Source organism: Plutella xylostella, chromosome 20 (assembly GCF_932276165.1).
Source record: "Plutella xylostella chromosome 20, ilPluXylo3.1, whole genome shotgun sequence".
Taxonomy (NCBI): Eukaryota; Metazoa; Arthropoda; class Insecta; order Lepidoptera; family Plutellidae; genus Plutella; species Plutella xylostella.
Genome location: NC_064000.1, coordinates 8,634,559 through 8,656,938, shown reverse-complemented (window position 1 = coordinate 8,656,938; position 22,380 = coordinate 8,634,559). Strand labels below are relative to the sequence as shown.

Sequence of the window (22,380 nt, the reverse complement as noted above, 5' to 3'; positions counted from 1 at the left end):
CTCTAGTGTTTGTTTTATAGAAGTGATGATAATTCCGATAACTTCCGAAGGTGTGCTAGTAAAGAATCATCGAAGGTATCTCAATTGCGTATTCTTGCAGTGGGCCGAATAGAAACTGAGAGAAAACGCGTACACCCGCCCACGATCACTGTTGTGTCTTGGTTGAATATTGTGTCTTACGAATATTAATTACTTACATGAGTGTTTAGAGGGGCATACCTTGTAAAAAGTAGACTATGGCTTAGGATTAGTGATTGATAAACATGTAATTTTTGTCGTTCTTTTCGACTTTATAGCATGGAGGAGACCTTTCGAAACCTTTTTTTCTTTACAAGGATGAAAGTAACCTTTGCAAGGGGATATTGAACTGTCGAATAAACAAAACAATATGAGTAGGTCATTGTTTCTGCAACGAATACCGTGAAGTATGTGTGACTAATGCTAATGATGATTTATGGATCTGACTTCACGTTATAAGTATTTGTAAAGTGTATTATTGAGAACTAATTGTTTAAAATTTTCATTCATTTAGACAACCTCATGTAGAATTTTCAGGTACATAAAACAATCAGGTCAAATGTAAACGGGTTTATATATTATTTTACTTAGTTCCTAGCTTTCTAACTGTACTTGTAATTGTACATATTTTCTTGTAACACTCTAATATATATTTTAACCCCCTTATTCATAAAAAAGTTACTGGACGGATTAGCTATTGAACTGTTTTGTCACTCTCTGTCAAAGAACAAATTGTTCTCTGTCAGAGAGGGACAGAACAGTTCAATAGTTAATCCGTTCAGTAACTTTTTTATGAATAAAGGGGTAAATGTTTGTAAAATAGTGTGGAAGAGTGAAAGCTAGCCCCTACAACACAGGGAATCCTAGTTTAGGGACTAGAGACAAGATGCATTTGTGTGAACCTTTACTTAGCACCAAATAAACGATTTGTATTTTTGAACTCTGTGTTGTTTCTGTAAAAGTTGTACCCTGAAAATCTATATTGAAGAAGGAGGATTCCTTCCTCCTTAACACAACCTATTCATAGTTTGAAAAAGTTTTGTAAGGTTAGTCTTACAACTAGGTATATTTACACAAACTTTAACCCCCACTTTTATATTCTTGCATTTAAGTTTTTGCGGCATCTACTTGAGTTTGTTATCGACGTCAATAAACTCCTTCCTTGCGCGTTCCACCAATCATAGCGCCGTATTTATGGGGAATCGCTATAATATGATGATTGATTACCCTGAGATTCGAGATGTCGATGGAGTTTATAATGAACCCGACTTCGGCAGCTGTACCTTACATATCTGTCAATTTATCCTCAATGGTGCACAAATATCAGTGCACCTCCCGTATATATCACACACATATAACTAATCCATCCTCCCCCCTCCACAGTCGTCGGAGCCGTACTTCCCGTTCCTGGGCGCGCACCCGCCGCCGGCCGGCTACCGCGGCGACGGCGACGGCGACACGGTGCGCTGCTGCTGCGTGTGCTACACCTTCCTCCGGCAGCAGTGGGAGCAGGTAACACACACAGCTGACGTGTCCCCCCCCGCACTGCCGCGGCGACGGCGACGGCGACACGGTGCGCTGCTGCTGCGTGTGCTACACCTTCCTCCGGCAGCAGTGGGAGCAGGTAACACACACAGCTGACGTGTCCCCCCCCGCACTGCCGCGGCGACGGCGACGGCGACACGGTGCGCTGCTGCTGCGTGTGCTACACCTTCCTCCGGCAGCAGTGGGAGCAGGTAACAGGGGTTTTACTGCCACACCTTCCTCAGGCAATAGTGGGAACAGGTAACAGGGGTTTTAATGCCAAACCTTCCTCAGCCAACAGTTAACCAGGATGTTTAGTCCATGGCTAATCACAATCTAAGTCACGGCAATGCCGACAGGATAGTATAGCCACTACCTACAGTAAAGTTGAGTTTAGCTTATTTATCCTGACTGCTATGCTACTGCTATGTCCGATCCCCGACTACGAAATTAAGACAAATATTTTGTAGTACACTACACCCCTTTGTGTGGTAGGCAGTAGAGAATTGCTACATCCAGTGTTTGGTGTGTTATTCCTTTTCTATCTAATAATAAAGTGCTACAGTATTAAAATTGTTGTAATTTGTTTGCAGTATGACCGCGAGAACAAACCCCACAATCAAAGGTTCTACTGGATGAAGCGGCTAGATGGAAAACAATTTATCGGTAAGTCAATAAAATATTGGATCAGAAATATTATGATATTAAAAAAAACTTAACAAATAGTTATGAGTTATCCGTTACGATTGCGATTTAGTAGAATATAATGCATTAACGATCTATGACGATTCGCTTCATGAGACGGAAAAATGGTTCTCTGAAATATTCGATAGTTTGGAAGCGATGCCTTAGATTTCCGCTCCTTGGCCATCGTCTCAAAACCCACGTATGTCTCGTGGTGTGTGTGTCATGTACAATATTTCACAGATAATTCGATATATTTTTGTAAACAAAATACGCACGACAAAATGGACAATACCTACACTTTTTTTGGTTTGGGAAAAAATAATCAATTTCCATTTGGAACGCGATAAGATAAATGATATTTCCTCTCTCTCTCTCTATGTAAATAAAGTTAAACGGCCCGTGAATCTAGACTTCGATCCGCGCTTTGATAAATAAATATTATTTATTCAGAGACGAAATATGATTTGTTTTATTTAACTCCGTCTCGTCTGCATCGCGCTAGGGTTGTGTCCCTGCAGGGCAACTATTATTTCCGCTTAAATGGGTAAATTCAGTAAAAAAAGCATTGTATTTTTAAAGTACTTAAATGTGAAGAGGGTTTTGCCAAAACTTTATACATATCTTCAATCATTCAATCCGTAATTTAGGTTAAAACGACACGAGGTTTAAGGAAATGTTTGCTATCATCGTCATTATCATCAGGTCCTGTGATACTTGTAGTGTACGTACTTACCTATCCAAATAGCAGCAGTTGAAGCATCTTATTTACGTAGGCATATGTATTTATTATAATTATAACCTGTAAACAAATAAAATATTATTATGTATTAACTAGGTATAGCACTATTTATATTTATTTATTTAATCCCTCATAGCCCCTTAGTTTACACCATTTTACACTATACATATACCGTACACAAGTCAGTTAAAGTGGCCGGTGTATCAATTAACTACCTACGCCATAACAGTTTGGTTATTATTGCCTTATTAATCCGTGGTTTAATACACCTTTAATAATGTATTGTGTAACTAAATGGTAATCTGTAATTGTGTACTTTCTTACCTTCCATTTTTGTTTTCTTTCCATAAGTATGATGTTTATGTTGACTTTCCTTTGATATTATTCCGTGTTTAGTCTGTTTCGGTGCGCGCGCGACGCGTGTGGTCGGCTGGGTGTCCCGTTCTTGCCTGAAAACGGGTTTCAGGGCGAACGCGCTCCGCCTCAATGTCGTCGCTCGCGCACTCATCACTTTGTCTCCCTTGTGTTTGTTAGTCTTTCGTATTTTTTTGTTTATTTAATAGTGCGTCACTACTAAAGAGGCCTCCACTGAAACACCAGCGCGGTGTCCTTGGCTGTGGCCAAGGGCGCTGCAATAGCTGAGTGGACGCCTTTTTGGCGGACAGCAAATTTATACGTGAGTTTATATATTATGGTGTATAATTAAGTATGATTGCTGTCATTGTCAAATAAAGTTTTATCTTTCTTTCTTTCTTTTCTTTCAATAAGTACAAAAAAACGTGATTTAAGAAACATGGTCGTACGTCTCATGTAGGATGACTATACCAAAGTGTCACGCTTACGAAGCTACCCACAATGTAGGTACCTACTGATTTTAATCTCAGCACACCTACATATACAACTTGTCATATTAGCGAATATCAATATACCTGGTACACGGATAACCAATCAACTAAATCAATCATTAATTAATATTGAGTCGACAACCCTGCGTGGCACCCCCGCCCCTGCTCCCCCCCCCCTAGCGGGATTAAATGGGGGGGAGATCCGTCCGACGGTGACACGGCTCATCCTAGCGGGATTTCATGTTTCCAGCTATGCTTTTTGTTTTTGTTTAGCTATACTAGTGTAGGTAGGTATGGTGCCTACAGGGTGATACTCCTTTTTTGTCGCAGAAGCAAAAATGCAATACAATACAATACAATATAACTTTATTGAACAAAACACACAACATACATTAAATTACAAAATGCAGCTTTGTCGGTATGATATCGGGCGGAATAAGGCGGTTCTCAGACTGCAACTCGATTGAGAGCCGAGATCTTGTCCGTACACCTACGTTACACGACTCCGTTTGTATCCTCTGTTACCGAAATTATGTTTCCAAAAGTTTAGCTGCAAAACGCACAGACTCATTTCAACCTGCAAGTTCCCAAGTTGATGAGAAAGGATGTTATAAGTTTGATATATGTGAGTGTCTGTGTATCTGTCTGTGGTAGTGTAGCTCCCAAACGACTGAACTGATTTACATATCAACGCCGGGCTTCGAACCCGCATCTCTTGCGTGAGAAGCGGGCGCTTACCCGACTGAGCTACCACCGCTCAGGTTTTATTATAATAAAGCCAGAATGATTTCCTCGGAAAACAAGCAATAATACGAAATCTCCAGACGATCTCGAGATTAAGACTTGTCGCTATTGTTGCCGTAAAAATAGACGTCTGTAGCAAGAACCACTCTGAACTCGGAGCTGACAGTGGAAATGTAACCAGTATTGTTCTTGTAATGAAGTCGTTTATAAGTGTATAGAACGACGATTTTTATTCTGAACGAATTGTGAATAGTTGATTGGCCCATGAACTGTAAGCCCACAGCCACATATTATAAGTTACTAATGAAACGCTGGATGATTCTGTAAGAAATTAAACGACGAGTTCACGGACCCTTTTATGCAATGTTTTTTTGCGTGAGTCGTCAAAGTTTAAAGTGAGATTGATGTTATGAATGTATGCTATTTCTGAATTTACCTACATAGGAATCATTCATCCATCTTCTTGGCGTTTGTTACAAAGAGATAACTTCGTGAGTTACATTTTATTCACTAGAGTCAGCTAAGTTAAAGTAAAAAAACTGGTAAACGTAACATTTATTTTGAACACTCATAAACAAACATCAAATTACAAAAAACCTGAATTTGAAGACGACCGAATGGCGTAGTGGTTAGTGACCCTGACTACTGAGCCGATGGTCCCGGGTTCGATTCCCGGCTGGGGCAGATATTTGTTTCAACACAGATATTTGTTCTCGGGTCTTGGATGTGCCCGTAAAATGGCAATAGGCCCGCCCCCTATTACATACATTGGGACTAACATAACACTCTGGCAAAAAGTGGGTGCAGCAATGCACCTCTGCCTACCCCGCAAGGGAGTACATTAGTACAAGGCGTGAGTGCGTGTGTTTTTTGTGTGCTGAATTTGAAATCGATGATTGAAAAAATAAAAATATATCCGAAATCTCATTCCATAGAATCTCTCTTGTTTGAATTTTACAGTGGATTAATTTATGCGTTTTTATTCGCTTTGTACAAAGAATTGTGTATTTGTTTTCAATTTAAAACGCTCGCTAGTTGCAATCCATTTTTTATTTATTTTTTAAACAAATTTGATTTCGTGCTCCATATTTTTTGGAAACTCACTCTGGATTTTGTCTGTCTGTAACCATGTCAGGTAATTCTGTTATGATTTTATTAATATCATAGATTTTTAGTGACGAATGCTGGGATTTCGTGTAAGCTGGAGAAATATGCAGTCATACACTTAGCCAGGTGCTACTATGTATAACCACTTATGGTAGGTAGTAAGTAGTATGTAAGTGGTCTTATAAATGCGAAATTTCTAAGTACTTAGTACATAAATTATACTAAATGCCACAATCCCGCGATGCTGCTGTCGCTACACGGGTTCGTTATCGACAAGATAAACGTCATTATATCGCGATTCACCGTAAATAAGTCTCTGTGATTGGCAGAACGCGCATTAAACGAGTTTATCGACTTAGATATCGAACCCGTGTAGCGACCGCTGTACAGTTCATACCTAACTGTATCGTTTCTGTAATATACAACGAGCTACACCGAGGTATCTATAGAGTGAAACAAAGTTGTGAGCGACGGAGATCGATGGACGAGTAACGATGATGGATGGGGCGGGCTGCGGGGCGAGCTGGCGGACGGAATAATGGCGGAATCGCCAGGGAAAGTAGCGGGTGTTGTGATGATGATGAGAGCGGTGGTAGCTCAGTCGGGTAAGCGCCCACTTCTCACGCAAGAGATGCGGGTTCGAATCCCGACGCTGATATGTACCAATGAGATCCTTGAATTGATGTACAATGTATACCATCGCTCTTACGGTGAAGAAAACAACGTGAGGAAACCTGCATATCTAGATTTGCCAACCTCTGTGGACCAGCGTAGTGGGAAATGGTCCAAGCTTAGGAAGGCAGTTTAGACCTTGGGGAATAGAATGGATGTGATGATGATTACTGTGGGCTAGGCTGGAAGGTTGTCCGATTGTGCAGGGCCTGAGGTTGAGCTTAGCTGGGTTCTGCCCGGGCTGAACTGATTGATTGTTTCTCTGAATGTGATCGGTTTCGTTGTATAATATGATATACTCAAGTATAATGATGGCATATTAAAACGTGTCATACATGATATAGACATAAAAATATTATGTGGGTTGCATAATAAAATGGGTTTTATTACCATTTTGTAGGTTAGGTACGGTGAAGGACATATCCAACTCTCTAATACCGAACCGAAGAACGAAATAAAGACCCGAACTATTTCTCCAACTGTACGCCATTCATCTAGATTTTAGTGTCAGTTCTAAAGTGAACTTTATTGATTGCTATAAAAATGTACAGTGCCGCTTTAACTATCACTTTATACTTTACTGCTTCGTATAAAACCTGACCTAATATCCTAAGAACTGGTTTCACTGGTTTTTATGCAGTCATCGTCATTACGAGGGCTACACCGAAAAGATCGGGAATAGAATACTTAGGAATAAATTAGAGTGAAACCTTTTTGGTGTATCAAATGTAGTGTTTTTCAAACATAATTCCATTTTCGAATTTTAAAAAAAGTAAAAAATAATAGAGTATTGACCATTTGAATTTGACAAGTCGGTGTAAAAAATGGAGCTTACGCGGGAACATTTCCGTGCAATAATTTTTCACAACTTTCGTCGAGGTTTATCTCAAGAACAATGTCTCGCCGAGCTTGTTTCTATTTATAAACTTGAAGCACCAAGTAAAACGACTATATATCGTTGGTATTCTGAGTTTCGCCGTGGACGTTCCTCTCTTACCACAGTCCCTTCTACTGGTCGGCCAAAAACAGCGGTAACACAAGATAACATCGATGCTGTACGCCAGTTAATAAAAGAAGATAGACATGTGACATACGAGCAGATTCGGGCTTCTCTCAGCATTGGTATGACAGCCATTCAAACCATTTTACATGAAGAACTGGGTGTCAAGAAGTTAGTTTCGCGCTGGGTGCCCCACCGTTTGACCGAGGAACAAAAGTCGGCTCGTGTTAATTGGTGTCGATCTGCTCTGCAACGGTTCAATGGAGGCAGTTCAAATGCTGTCTACAATATCGTCTCTGGTGATGAATCGTGGATTTATTCATATGAGCCCAAAAGAAAACATCAATCGGCAGTTTGGGTCTTCGAAGGTGAGGTCAAGCCAATAAAAGTTATTCGCTCACGCAGCGTGTCGAAAAAAATGGTCGCTTCGTTTGTATCGAAAACTGGCCATGTGGCTACGATTCCATTACAAGAACAAAGGACGGTTACTGCTGATTGGTACACAACAGTTTGTTTGCCGGAAGTCGTAAGAGAACTTCGTAAAACTAACCCGAATCGTCGTATAATCCTTCACCACGGTAATGCAAGCTCTCATACCGCTCGCAAAACAAGAACGTTTTTAAATATGGAAAACATGGAGTTGATGGACCATCCTCCGTATAGCCCTGATCTGAGCCCCAATGATTATTTTACATTCCCAAGAATTAAAGATATGCTACGTGGTCAACGGTTTAGCGGCCCAGAAGAGGCGGTCGAAGCTTACAAATCAGCTGTTTTGACAGTATCCACTTCAGTCAGACTGGAATTACTGTTTCAATGATTGGTTTAATCGAATGAAAAAGTGCATTGAATGTCACGGAGACTACTTTGAAAAACAATAAAAGTAAATAATATTATGATATCTTTGTACTTTTTTCTATTCCCGATCATTTCGGTATCGCCCTCGTATCGTTTACCGACCTAAACGATGCGTAAAGATCTGTTGTATAAAATACAATATAAAAGCACAATTATTACTTACATTACAAAGTAAGAGGAAGCACAATAGGCGGTCCTATTGCTAGATGCGATCTCTTCCAGGCAACCTTTGGGTAAACGAAAGAGTTGTGGAAATGAGTTATATTGTTCATGCTACCCTACTCGCTCCCCTAGCATATTAATTATGTTGTGGTGCTATGTCATGGTGCCTATACCCATTTTAATTCTGGACTTCTCAATTGCGCGGCCATAGCTAGTTTAATAGAACATTAAGCTAATGTCGGCATTAATTCTATGTCTCTATCTTTATATCCGTATAGTGTTTAATGCCGACATTAGCTTAAGTCCCTTTGTGCAGCTCAGTGTAAAACTTATAAGATAATCGGAGGCAGTCGCGGTAAGCGCGGCGTAATGAAGCGATGTTTATGTAATTATTGTAATTGAACAAGTATTTCGGGTCACGAAGACATGTAATGTACGGGCTACTAGTTTGCTTGTACTTACAATACAAGACCGGTTGCTTTGAACGTCTATGAATAAAATGCTAGGGTGTCCATCTACTGAGAGCATGATGAAAAGGATTGTAACTCATGTCTGGTTTATTTATATAAACTACTACTGTACTTGTTATTCTATGGTAACAATCATATGATTTGCTATTTTATTACCTTACCTTTCTTTTAGCTGGTAAAAAATCCTATCATGATATTATCGCCTATTGCGACTAATGGCATTTTAGACATGTTTGCATTATGTTGTGTAGACTCATACCTAACGTGACCATTTATTTTTTTAGTCAAAGCGGGACACCTGTGGAATTTCATATCCATCATAATATTATATTACTTGCTTATCTTCTTATAATTATTTTCGCTCAGTTTGCTCAGTGCATCAATTGAAAGTTCAATCCTACGATGAAAGAGTGAAATGTGAAAGAGATGCATGAATGGTGAATGACCATTTTTTATATTTATCTAATAATCTTGTAAAGTTGACATATTTAGGATACCTAAGTACTAACTATGTTTTTATGAATATAACAGACGGGTACACTACATAAATCCGAATTACTTTTTTACGAGTATGGAAATAACGATTTTTTTAATTATGAATTTCATAGTTCTTAGTACTTAATTTTAAGTTTCCGAAAAACGAAAAGTTGATAAACGAAATTTCAAACAACAGATTTATTAAAATGACCAAAGTAAATTTTTCGAATGTTATAATTTCAATGTTTTAAATGTACGATTTTTTATTATATCGAATTGTTTAAATAACGAATCCCCAAGTTTTAATATTCCGAAAACACAAACCTCGAATGTAACTTAGCTAACAATTTAACTTATTTTTTGCCTTGCTCCGCTTCACTGCGCTCCGCTTTGTTTTTCGACATCTATGTGCACCTATAAACGCTCCTCCCGCTTTGCTCGTCGTCGCGCCTATCTTTAGGTTTAGGTCATAAGGTTTTTAAGGTTAAACACCGTAAAAATCTGAGTAACTTAACAACAAATAGTTTTCTATTTAACAATATTTTTACTCTATATTTGAAACGCTCCGCTTTGTTTTTCTATATCTTTGTGCACCTAACACGCACCTCCTCGCTTTGATCAGCGTTGCACCTATCTTTAGGTTTTGGTTCTAAAGTTTTTGAAACATTCATTTTATTTTTGTCAATATCACGAATTATCATATTTTTGGTCCGGATTTGATATTTTCGTGATTATATTATAAATCAGTATTTTATTTTTCGTATACTAAAGTAATCGTATTTTTTTACGTTCGTGTATTTAACAATCGTAATAACAAACCTCCGTGATTATTGTATCTATTCGATTTTTCATCATCATCATCATCACGACCCATCACGTCCCCACTGCTGGGGCACGGGTCTCCTTCCAATGAAGGAAGGGTTTTTTAGGCCTAGTCGACGCTGGCCTAGTGCGGGTTAGCGGACATTTGGATTTTTATAAACCAATATTAAAAAAATCGTTATTGCAATATTTTGTAAATTAGGTACATATTCGGTGTTTCGAATTCGGAAAAAAGTTTTTGGGTGTTCTCATACCAGACGCTACAAAATTCTTAAACATCATACTTTGATTTTTTTAATAGGTAATTAAGTAGTTTAATTTAAAGTTCTTTTCTTTTCACATTCATTAAAGTTAATACAGATTTCATTTTTGGAAAACATGTACTCCCACGCATTTATTCTTTGTTAGAAATCGATAGGTGAGCGAGATAAATTTATATACACGATAAAGCAAGAGCGAGTCAATGATCGTCACTGAACGAAGTTACTCGCGGAGTCTCGGTGGAACTCGAACTCATGTTACTCCCTATAGTATATGTGAGTAAGTGATAAGAAGATAAATAGTTGTCTCAAGTGATTAAAAGAAAGAAAGGAAATTAATATGGGATGAAGTTACAGAATGTAGGTAATTTAAATTATCGTTTGGTCTGTTTATGAAAGCGGGACATTTTGCCTTCGCGGGGGACAGCGGGACGGACAGCTTGAAAGCGGGACTGTCCCGCCGAAAGCGGGACGTATGGTCACGTTACTCATACCTAGTCATTTTTGTACACGAATCTAGGCATACTCTAACTCTAATGAAACTCTTCATCGTTTATCTCAAACAAAAGCCGCGTTAAACATAACCGTACACAAAACGTGCACGGTAAAAGACAAATGTGAATAGCACACAAACGGAGAGATTCTAGAGCGGCGTCCCTGACCCACTGCGGCGGCGGCGGCGGCGCGCGCGCAGGGAAAGTAGCAGCTGACTAGACCGCGTCTGTGACGTCATCATTAGTGGGTTTCTAGAGTAGGTGATTGGCGGTGTTCCTCAAGGGTGCGTCTTGGGACCCAGATTTTTCTGTGTTATATTTTTATTAAATTAATACAAATATAATTAATATACATCTATCTAATACGAATGATATGGACTTATATTTGAGTATGTGGATTTTTTTTTATATATTTTTTTGTTTTTTTTTTGACGTCCGAATGGCGTAGTGGTTAGTGACCCTGACTACTGAGCCGATGGTCCCGGGTTCGATTCCCGGCTGGGGCAGATATTTGTTTAAACACAGATATTTGTTCTCGGGTCTTGGATGTGCCCGTAAAACGGCAATAGGCCCGCCCCCTATTACATTGGGACTAGCATAACACTCTGGCGAAAAGTGGGTGCAGCAATGCACCTCTGCCTACCCCGCAAGGGAGTACATTAGTACAAGGCGTGAGTGCGTGTGTGTATTTTTTTAAATTAAAATTTCGGTTACATCAACATGACGACCATATGCATTTATGTATACCTAGGTATTCGTAGTGTATTGAAACACATCTTCCTCTAGCCTTAGGGCGCTTTCAATTTATGCGTTTCGTGTCGGACCGCTGCCGCACGCTTAACGTGCCGGTGGTTATATCTCGCTGTCGGGCCGCTGCGGTACGGTTGCAGTCCGACACCGAACGTCTAAATTGAAAGCGTAATTTACAGCCGTGCGTTTTTATCCCAGTGATGTGACATCAGTCAAGCCATGGACTCTGACGAAGAAACATTACTGTTAGTGCTCGTGTTGATCATCAAAGAGAAGCAAAAACGACGCCCCCGTAAAAGAGCAGCACCGATGTTTTCTTTAACATGTAATTCTGGTGATTTCCATAATCTTTACTAAGTTCATTTAGGTCTAAAATCACTATAATAACAATTGAACTTTACCCCGCCATGGTGGTCCAATCATCCTTCATTATGCAACAGTAATTGATGGAATTGCAAATGAATTAAAAGTTGCAAATGCCATTTAACCTGTGATCTTTGATTCTTGCCGTTTTGGCCTTTGGTTTCTATTAACCTTAAATTCCTTGTGAAAAACAGTAAATTGATATTGCGCCTCAATGCGAAATTTATACTGTTGGCTGAACTCGACGTTGTAATACTTTGTACTTCATTTCGCGTTTGCTTTGTTTCTGTGGTATTTATATTAAACAATAATCCTACTTTTGTGAAATCGGTGATTGGCGTAGTTGCCATACCGTCCATACGCTAAACGCAATCCGATACAGCGGTGGTTAGCTCCGGATAAATCACATACGTGAATGTAGGTTAACTGATCTAATCTTTACCTTTACCATCCTGGATTCCGCCGCCACCACTGACCCGCTCGACCGTTAATCGTCAATTGCGGCAAGAAAACGCTACCAATCGTATCATAACATTCGTTTACAAAATGGTACATGGAAAGATGGCCGGAAGCCCTGCACGCAACGAGCTTCCTTTAGTGAAGTATCGCCGTTTCCTTACCTATACATAATTATTACGTCCGGCGCACTTCCCGAACGCTAATCTGACTGGCCAATCCTTTGACCGAAACCTTAAACTGTTTGTCAGCGACTCCTAATGTTCATATTACTAGTTCAAAATATCTTAATTTTAAGCCAAAACTGTTTTATATATTAGTATTAATTAGTTTAAAAACAGAATACTAAATGTAACCTACACGCTATGTAAATCGTTTTTTGATAATATCTTCCGCGGGTCACCACTATACAGGCATTTAGCCTAGTGTGGAGACCACTGTAATTGGTGTTGTAATCTCTTTTAGGGTTCCGTAGCCAAAATGGCAAAAACGGAACCCTTATAGTTTCGTCATGTCCGTCTGTCCGTCTGTCCGTCTGTCCGTCTGTCCGTCTGTCACAGCCGATTTACTCGGAAACTATAAGTACTACAGTGATGAAATTTGATGGGAATATGTGTTGTATGAACCGCTACAAAAATATGACACTAAATAGTAAAAAAAAGAATTGGGGGTGGGGTCCCCCATACATGTAACTGAGGGATGAATTTTTTTTTTTCGATGTACGGTGGCCTGCGCCTAAAAGTATACAGGCGGAGTTTTTTAAATAGCGATCCCTGATGATGAAGGGACCAGCTACATCTGTTGTTAATCCGGGGACGTGTTGTGTGTGATGTGTGTAGCAGTGGTGTTTATGTAAATGTGCTTGAGCAGCATGTGAGCTTGATATCGCTATTTTAAAAACTCCGCCTGTATACTTTTAGGCGCAGGCCACCGTACATACCCGTGTGGGGTATCAATGGAAAGGTCTTTTAAAATGATATAAAGTTTTCTAAAAAACATTTTTCTTAAAGTGAACGGTTTTTGAGATATCAGCTCTCAAAGTCGTAAAAAGTATGTCCCCCCCCCTCTATTTTTATAACTACGGGGTATAAAATTCTAAAAAAAATAGAGGTGATGCATGCTAATTAACTCTTTCAACGATTTTTGGTTTGATCAAAGTATCTCTTATAGTTTTTGAGATAGGTTGATTTAACTGTAATTTTGCTGCTACGGAACCCTTTGTGCGCGAGCCCGACTCGCACTTGGCCGGTTTTTTAAATAAATTTTGATTTTTTTTTTTTTTTTGACTCTCTGAAAAGAAAAATCAGATGACCACAATTTCTTTCTCTATGCCATGTGTACTTTGTGTATTTAATCATGACTGTATCGTGTTCCAGGTGCGGACATGTCGTTCCAGGGCGAGTACGCGGCGCAAGTGCTGGGGCTTGGAGCCGAGCACGCGCGGCCGCCGCCCTCGCCGCGCCCCGCCCTCAACCACGAGAGCAAAAGGGTGCCGGAGACTAATAACATTGTGAGTGGCTTACTTTCTTCATCATCATCATATAGATAGATCATACCAAGAGAAGCCGTGGTAGCACCAGAACAACGTGAAGATGCCTACGGAGACGAACGAATGGAGACTTGTGTGGCTTTGTAGGTATAGCTGCAAGCTTTCGCAGAACCTTGCTGCGGTCCCTGGTCATCCTTCTTCAATCTGGAAGTAACCAGCAATCTGGTAGTGAAGGTTTACAGGATTTTGAGGCCAACGATAAGTGGCAGCACAAATCCGGGCAAAACCAGTGGCATGACCAGAGATTGACGGAGACCGACGATATTGTGAGTGGTTTTGCCTGACAGTAAGTGACGACAGCGTTATGCTACGGTCCCTGGTCATCCTTCTTCAATCTGGAATGGAAGAGGTGGTCAAAGCATTTAGTATTTTGAGGCCAACGATACGAGAGAGCCTTAATCTAATAATGTGTCCTCCGTCGCCTCCCGCCGGCATGATTCTGATTGTGATCCGGGATTCCATTCTGCTTTAAACTGTGACTTCAAGCTCTTCACTAACCCCTCCCCCCCCTCTGTTGCAGGCGCGCTACCCCCCCGCGGGCGACGAGGACGGCGTGCTGGACCTGCGCGCGCGCGAGCCCTCCGTCATCAGCGTGGGCTCCCAGCACTCCGCCGCCAGCGAGCCGGCTTACTTGGACGCCGTCAGGTTAGTGGGGGATGGGGACCAGGGGAGCAGCACCTCCGTCATCAGCGTGGGCTCCCAGCACTCCGCCGCCAGCGAGCCGGCTTACTTGGACGCCGTCAGGTTAGCGGGGAGATGGGGACCAGGGGAGCAGCACCTCCGTCATCAGCGTGGGCTCCCAGCACTCCGCCGCCAGCGAGCCGGCTTACTTGGACGCCGTCAGGTATGTGGGGGATGGGGACCAGGGGAGCAGCACCTCCGTCATCAGCGTGGGCTCCCAGCACTCCGCCGCCAGCGAGCCGGCTTACTTGGATGCTGTCAGGTTAGTGGGGGATGGGGACCAGGGGAGCAGCACCTCCGTCATCAGCGTGGGCTCCCAGCACTCCGCCGCCAGCGAGCCGGCTTACTTGGATGCTGTCAGGTTAGTGGGGGATGGGGACCAGGGGAGCAGCACCTCCGTCATCAGCGTGGGCTCCCAGCACTCCGCCGCCAGCGAGCCGGCTTACTTGGATGCTGTCAGGTTAGTGGGGGATGGGGACCAGGGGAGCAGCACCTCCGTCATCAGCGTGGGCTCCCAGCACTCCGCCGCCAGCGAGCCGGCTTACTTGGACGCCGTCAGGTATGTGGGGGATGGGGACCAGGGCAGCAGCACCTCCGTCATCAGCGTGGGCTCCCAGCACTCCGCCGCCAGCGAGCCGGCTTACTTGGACGCCGTCAGGTATGTGGGGGATGGGGACCAGGGCAGCAGCACCTCCGTCATCAGCGTGGGCTCCCAGCACTCCGCCGCCAGCGAGCCGGCTTACTTGGACGCCGTCAGGTAAGTGGGGGATGGGGACCAGGGCAGCAGCACCTCCGTCATCAGCGTGGGCTCCCAGCACTCCGCCGCCAGCGAGCCGGCTTACTTGGACGCCGTCAGGTATGTGGGGGATGGGGACCAGGGCAGCAGCACCTCCGTCATCAGCGTGGGCTCCCAGCACTCCGCCGCCAGCGAGCCGGCTTACTTGGACGCCGTCAGGTATGTGGGGGATGGGGACCAGGGCAGCAGCACCTCCGTCATCAGCGTGGGCTCCCAGCACTCCGCCGCCAGCGAGCCGGCTTACTTGGACGCCGTCAGGTATGTGGGGGATGGGGACCAGGGCAGCAGCACCTCCGTCATCAGCGTGGGCTCCCAGCACTCCGCCGCCAGCGAGCCGGCTTACTTGGACGCCGTCAGGTATGTGGGGGATGGGGACCAGGGCAGCAGCACCTCCGTCATCAGCGTGGGCTCCCAGCACTCCGCCGCCAGCGAGCCGGCTTACTTGGATGCTGTCAGGTATGTGCATGTGTCTGGTGTGAGGAGAACAGATGTTTAGCATCTTCGAGTTCAGTATAGATTACTCCTGGAGGCTTATTTCATCCACCACAATTGTGACCGTCTGCATCATTTGTCGTCGTCATGCACATTATGCTCTAGATTTCTCTAGTTTATCACCACTTTTGGATCCTTTCTGTTCCAGCCAGTCTTCCAGGACACGACACACTTATCTACAATATCTTCTAACAACTCCTCGTCTCCCTCCCCAGATCCACGGTCTCCGTGTACAGCGGCAACTCCAACTCGTCATCAGACCGCGACATCCTGGACCTGTCCATGCCGGACAAGAACAGCGTGACGGAGGTGTGCTACGTGTGCGGCGACGAGCAGCGTCGGGGGACCCTGGCTAACTTGTGCACCAAGCAGCCGCGCGACCAGCAGGTGCAAAATTCAAAAAGATTTATTTGCGATAAAAAGGAACATGCATCCGATGAAGTAGTGATAGTAACTGATCACGGAGGTTAAGCAACAACTGGCACGGTCGGGTTGACTACTTACCCGACAACTCTATCAGCATGGTTTTCGTGTCGGACGATCAGCAACTACGAACCATATTTGTTTTGTTGACTCTACACTGAGCGAAATGGACGCAGGCTATCAGGTGGATACCGCATTCTTTGATTTTCGAAAGGCGTTTGATGTAGTCAACAATGATTTACTTTTAATTAAATTGGCTAGTTTCGGATTTGACACAGGTCTGCTCAAATTTATTGCTAGTTACCTGGCTAATCGTAGGCAATATGTTAAATTGGGACCTTACTGCTCTGACGGCTACCACACTCGTTCTGGTGTCAGTCAGGGCAGCACCATCGGGCCAACTCTGTTCGCTCTGATGGTCAATGACCTTCCCAAAGTGCTCCAGGTATGTAAATGCCTGATGTACGCTGATGATTTAAAGATCTACACATCTATTAAAAGCACTGTCGATTGTGAATCACTACAGCAAGACATCGACGCTATTGGCCATTGGAGCGAACTAAACGATATGAATTTCAATGTGGACAAGTGTAGGGTGATGACTTTTGGCAGACTGCAAAGCCTTATTGAGCAGTCTTATACGTTACTTGGTTGTCCTATCCAGAGAGTAGAAGAGATACGCGACTTGGGTGTCTTGTTGGATCCGCAAATTTCATTTAGAAACCAAATTCTGGCGTGTTGTAAGAGTGCTAACAAGACTCTAGGTTACGTCATGCGCACTGCATCTCATTTTAGCGACACTAGAGTTGCCATGGTCCTATATAATTCGTTTGTCCGAAGTAAACTAGAATTTGACGCAATTACATGGGGCCCCTACGAGGCTAAGTATATTGTCATGATGGAGCGTTTGCTGCGTAAGTTTGCCAGATATCTATTTAGGAGGGTCTACGGATACTATCCTTTTCTATATCCGTCTCTATTTGTAATAGGCATGGTAGGTATGGAGACACTGGAAGTGCGTCGAGCGGTGCACACCGTGGTGCACTACCTGCGCCTGCTGCGGGGCGGCGTGGACAACCCGGCGGCGCTGAGCGGCGTGGGGCTGTGGGCGCCGACGCGCGGGGGCCGCCCGCGCCGCGCCGCCTGCGCGCGCCCGCCTGCCCTTGCACCAGTAGTTGAGGTCACCACAGTACGTGGACAGAATGCTCCCACTGTCAGGGCTATTTGTTATATTAATAACTTTTTAGAGCGATGTCAGGATGCCGACATACATCACACTACATTACCTGCTCTCATTAGGCTATGTAAAGTTGTACTTAGTTCCTAAGATGTATGTTATTTATTGTTTAAAATGATCTCAATTTATATAGATTTTTAATTCTGTTTTTTTTAATGTTCTATTTTATGTTTCTTTTTGTATAATTTTAATTGTATTTGTTGAATGCTAGATTCTATTTTGTAAATACATAATTGTTGTACTACCTAGCAATAATCGCGTGTTGGCCATAGCTGTTAAGCATTATTGTTTTTATAATAAATAAATAAATAAATAAGCTTGCTTGGTCCACCAACCAGCATTAGGCCAGCGTGGTGGACTAGGCCTAAACCCTTCCTTCATTGGAAGGAGACTCGTGCCGCAGCAGTGGGGACGTGATGAGTCGTGATGAGGAACATGCATACATTAACCGTGATTGGTGCCTCCTTTTAAGCCGAGCCTGTGACAGGAAGCACCGCTCTTCCGTAGCTAATAGTTAGTGCAATTACATAATTACTATTATAACAGTATTTAGGTAACAATAACAGTTTCAGTTATCAGTAGGTGCGCCTAGCCTAGTAGTGTGACGGACAGGAACAGCGTGACGGATGTCTGACGGACAAGGACAGCGTGACGGACGTATGACGGAGAAAAAATACTTGACACGGCCATATTTGACATCTACATTGCGTTCGGAGAGGTCCTTTTGTCTTACCTACCCTTAACGACATCTACCTACGAGTGTAGGAAAACGAGAGTGTGGTCTATTCGGCAGGAGTTGCCAATAGTTTTAATAGTGAATCATTTTGTTGGAATAGGCGAAGCCAGCGGAAAGTTAAAAGCTATACCTCATTCGGGGAAACGACGTAGTACTACGAGGGCTACACCGAAAAGATCGGGAATAGAATACTTAGGAATAAATTAGAGTGAAACCTTTTTGGTGTATCAAATGTAGTGTTTTTTCAAACATAATTCCATTTTCAAATTTTAAAAAAAGTAAAAAATAAAAGAGTATTGACCATTTGAATTTGACAAGTCGGTGTAAAAAATGGAGCTTACGCGGGAACATTTCCGTGCAATAATTTTTCACAAATTTCGTCGAGGTTTATCTCAAGAACAATGTCTCGCCGAGCTTGTTTCTATTTATAAACTTGAAGCACCAAGTAAAACGACTATATATCGTTGGTATTCTGAGTTTCGCCGTGGACGTTCCTCTCTTACCACAGTCCCTTCTACTGGTCGGCCAAAAACAGCGGTAACACAAGATAACATCGATGCTGTACGCCAGTTAATAAAAGAAGATAGACATGTGACATACGAGCAGATTCGGGCTTCTCTCAGCATTGGTATGACAGCCATTCAAACCATTTTACATGAAGAACTGGGTGTCAAGAAGTTAGTTTCGCGCTGGGTGCCCCACCGTTTGACCGAGGAATAAAAGTCGGCTCGTGTTAATTGGTGTCGATCTGCTCTGCAACGGTTCAATGGAGGCAGTTCAAATGCTGTCTACAATATCGTCTCTGGTGATGAATCGTGGATTTATTCATATGAGCCCGAAAGAAAACATCAATCGGCAGTTTGGGTCTTCGAAGGTGAGGTCAAGCCAACAAAAGTTATTCGCTCACGCAGCGTGTCAAAAAAAAGGGTCGCTTCGTTTGTATCGAAAACTGGCCATGTGGCTACGATTCCATTACAAGAACAAAGGACGGTTACTGCTGATTGGTACACAACAGTTTGTTTGCCGGAAGTCGTAAGAGAACTTCGTAAAACTAACCCGAATCGTCGTATAATCCTTCACCACGATAATGCAAGCTCTCATACCGCTCGCAAAACAAGAACGTTTTTAAATATGGAAAACGTGGAGTTGATGGACCATCCTCCGTATAGCCCTGATCTGAGCCCCAATGATTATTTTACATTCCCAAGAATTAAAGATAAATATGCTACGTGGTCAACGGTTTAGCGGCCCAGAAGAGGCGGTCGAAGCTTACAAATCAGCTGTTTTGACAGTATCCACTTCAGACTGGAATTACTGTTTCAATGATTGGTTTAATCGAATGAAAAAGTGCATTGAATGTCACGGAGACTACTTTGAAAAACAATAAAAAAAAAAATATTATGATATCTTTGTACTTTTTTCTATTCCCGATCATTTCGGTATCGCCCTCGTAAGAATATACGAAAGCATATGATTGGTCATAGATAAGACGCTAAGGCGCGATTACACTGTAGGTCATAATTAGTCTGTCGTTGCTCTCTGTACCGTTCGGACGTCTCCCGTGTATACTTTCGCTCTCGCCCTCGTCAAAAATGGACCACAACTTTGAAAATTTTAATGAATCATTTATTATAAATGTAAATGATAGGAGTGATGAGTCGTCAGAAAGAGATTAATAAAAAATATTATTATGAACATACACAATTTTATTTCCTACTCCATACTTTAATTCAGAAGTGTAGACACGGCTTTACAATTTTAGGTAATCACGTAGCCAAATGGGCGTGGCTAACTCATTTGTCGTCTTTGTCTTGTGTATGGAAATGTGGGACAAAGAGGGCGCTTTGCTACGTCGTTTCCCCGAATGAGGTATAGTAAGCTTAATGCGGACTAAATAATTGAATAATTCATTGAGTGTGGCAGTTTTTTACATTTAAATGTAGATGTCGCCACTGACATTAAAAGAAATCAATTCGATGATAATTTTAAATACAAACCCTACGGTAAATAATTGAAATATTGGCGAGTACGCACATAGTAAGCAACGTTGCAATACATAGATATATAATAATTGGTATATAGAGGTCTATCCGTATGAACGTCACAGCAAAAAACTGTCTTCCACCTTCCTCAACCAACCCTACTATGTATAAATATAGACTATCCCTATATATTAATGCTCAGACATCAGGAGTAGCTATCGCTGGGTTTATTGGTACTAAGGGTAAAGTATAAAAGGTCATATGCCAATTATTAACTCTGTAGCATGCTCTTATGTTAGCATGTATACTACTGTTTGTTTGTTACATGATATCATATTATTAATATTTCCGCCTTGTGTATCAACATAATTAATATGAATGACGAAATAAACAATCTTTATTACTGTATTATTTTTAGTACGAATATGGTACACTTGACCAATTTTTTTGTGTTATTCACTATCAAAATACGCTTCGAATGTTCACTGATATTGATTATTTACATTAAACGCAAAACTGGTTCTTAAACGTAGATAGCTGTTTCTATAGTAAAACAGATAGAATAGAATAGAATAGAATAAATCTTTATTCAAAGAAAACAACTTATGCTATTACATACATCCCACAAAACCAAATGTTGATATGGTTTGACTGTGGGTAAGGAGTCGCACTACATAACAAATTTATCATAGCTTAGTAGCACATATGCACATTTATATATACCTAGCTTACATTATAGTTAAACAGGAACAATTAGTTTTAGAGTTTAAGATTTATCATTCGATAGGCATATAAAGAGACGATTCAATGGTAAATATCTTGTTGGATTATATTATTATCATGAATTGAACTGGTTGACTTTATAAAAGTTTATCTCGCTTTTTTACATAAATTAAGGCAGGTCATAAGCTTATCATCTGACTTATTATCGTAATGGGTAACGTGCCTGCTTTTCAAAAATATTCACGGGTTCAAAATTAGTGTTATTTACAATTTATTTGCATAATATTTTAAGATCTATATTTATCAGCATATTATACCTATATCAGATAAATAGATCTGAATGTGTGAGAACAATCACATAACATTATTACTTTTCCTGATGTCCACGACAGACAATCATAGTATAGTGCACAAACATATAAGACCTCTCTTTATCGGTAATGGAGTTCAAATGTTCCCGTGAGAAAACCGAGGATGATTGGTGACTTTATCTTTATGACTTTGTCCCATTTTTTTATCAATTTGTCTTTTCTAGAAGTAAAATATCAAATGAAATCGTAGCACGTCACGATCTAATTTTATAAAACGACTTAATTTTCGTATTAGTGTCTATTTCATTAACATATTTAGGCACCTTAATAGTAACTAGAAAGTGCTGCATATTAGGCACCCAGCGATTAAGCCTGATCTGATGGGCCAATAGATGAGCTCACGACGCACGACTAAATATAAGCTTAAATAATCCAAGTTAACTTTTATTTATTTATTTTTCGTCGCACGTTCGTCACGCTGTTCCAGAAATATTTAAAAAATAACATCTCTAAATTCTTAATCAAATCCACATAACATCTCAACAAAGAAACCCATCGAACTACGCAGCAAAATCCACATCCGTAAACCTATAAATAACCCAAGGGCTAGTTCCCATATCGGCCGTGGTCCGACGTTAATCAGCCTCTCTATAAACAGTACAAACACTCGGTATCTGGAGTCACAGGCCACGCCGGGGCAGGGGGCGCCACTATCGCCGGGTGAAGTGGCAACAGGTTATCTGAGCGATGGAAAATATTACTGACTAACGACGTCGATTAATCAGGGCTGGCCGGCTTGTTGTTTATATAATTATAATGTTAGTGGAGTGTAGGGTTCGCGGGCTCACGTTTTCTTGGTTTAAGGTTAAACGCACACTAATGTGTAAATGAAGTTTAAAAGTTATTATTATCAGACATGCGCAATAATTTGCGCCCAATATTTTTCAGTTTTTTAAATGAAAAAGATGGTCGTGGAGTTTCTTGCCATTTCTTCTCCTGATT

The 22,380-nt window shown here is 41.8% G+C and overlaps 1 protein-coding gene across 1 annotated transcript in view; it reads left to right on the top strand.

Moving 5' to 3' along the window:
- LOC105387415 overlaps nucleotides 1-22,380 on the top strand; it is a 147,816-nt gene that overhangs the window by 25,414 nt on the left and 100,022 nt on the right. The window contains exons 3-7 of the mRNA XM_048628109.1: nucleotides 1,402-1,530; nucleotides 2,136-2,208; nucleotides 13,825-13,958; nucleotides 14,518-14,642; nucleotides 16,182-16,353. Of these exons, the coding sequence (XP_048484066.1) occupies nucleotides 1,402-1,530; nucleotides 2,136-2,208; nucleotides 13,825-13,958; nucleotides 14,518-14,642; nucleotides 16,182-16,353 (633 nt within the window). The remainder of the gene's footprint in view (nucleotides 1-1,401; nucleotides 1,531-2,135; nucleotides 2,209-13,824; nucleotides 13,959-14,517; nucleotides 14,643-16,181; nucleotides 16,354-22,380) is intronic.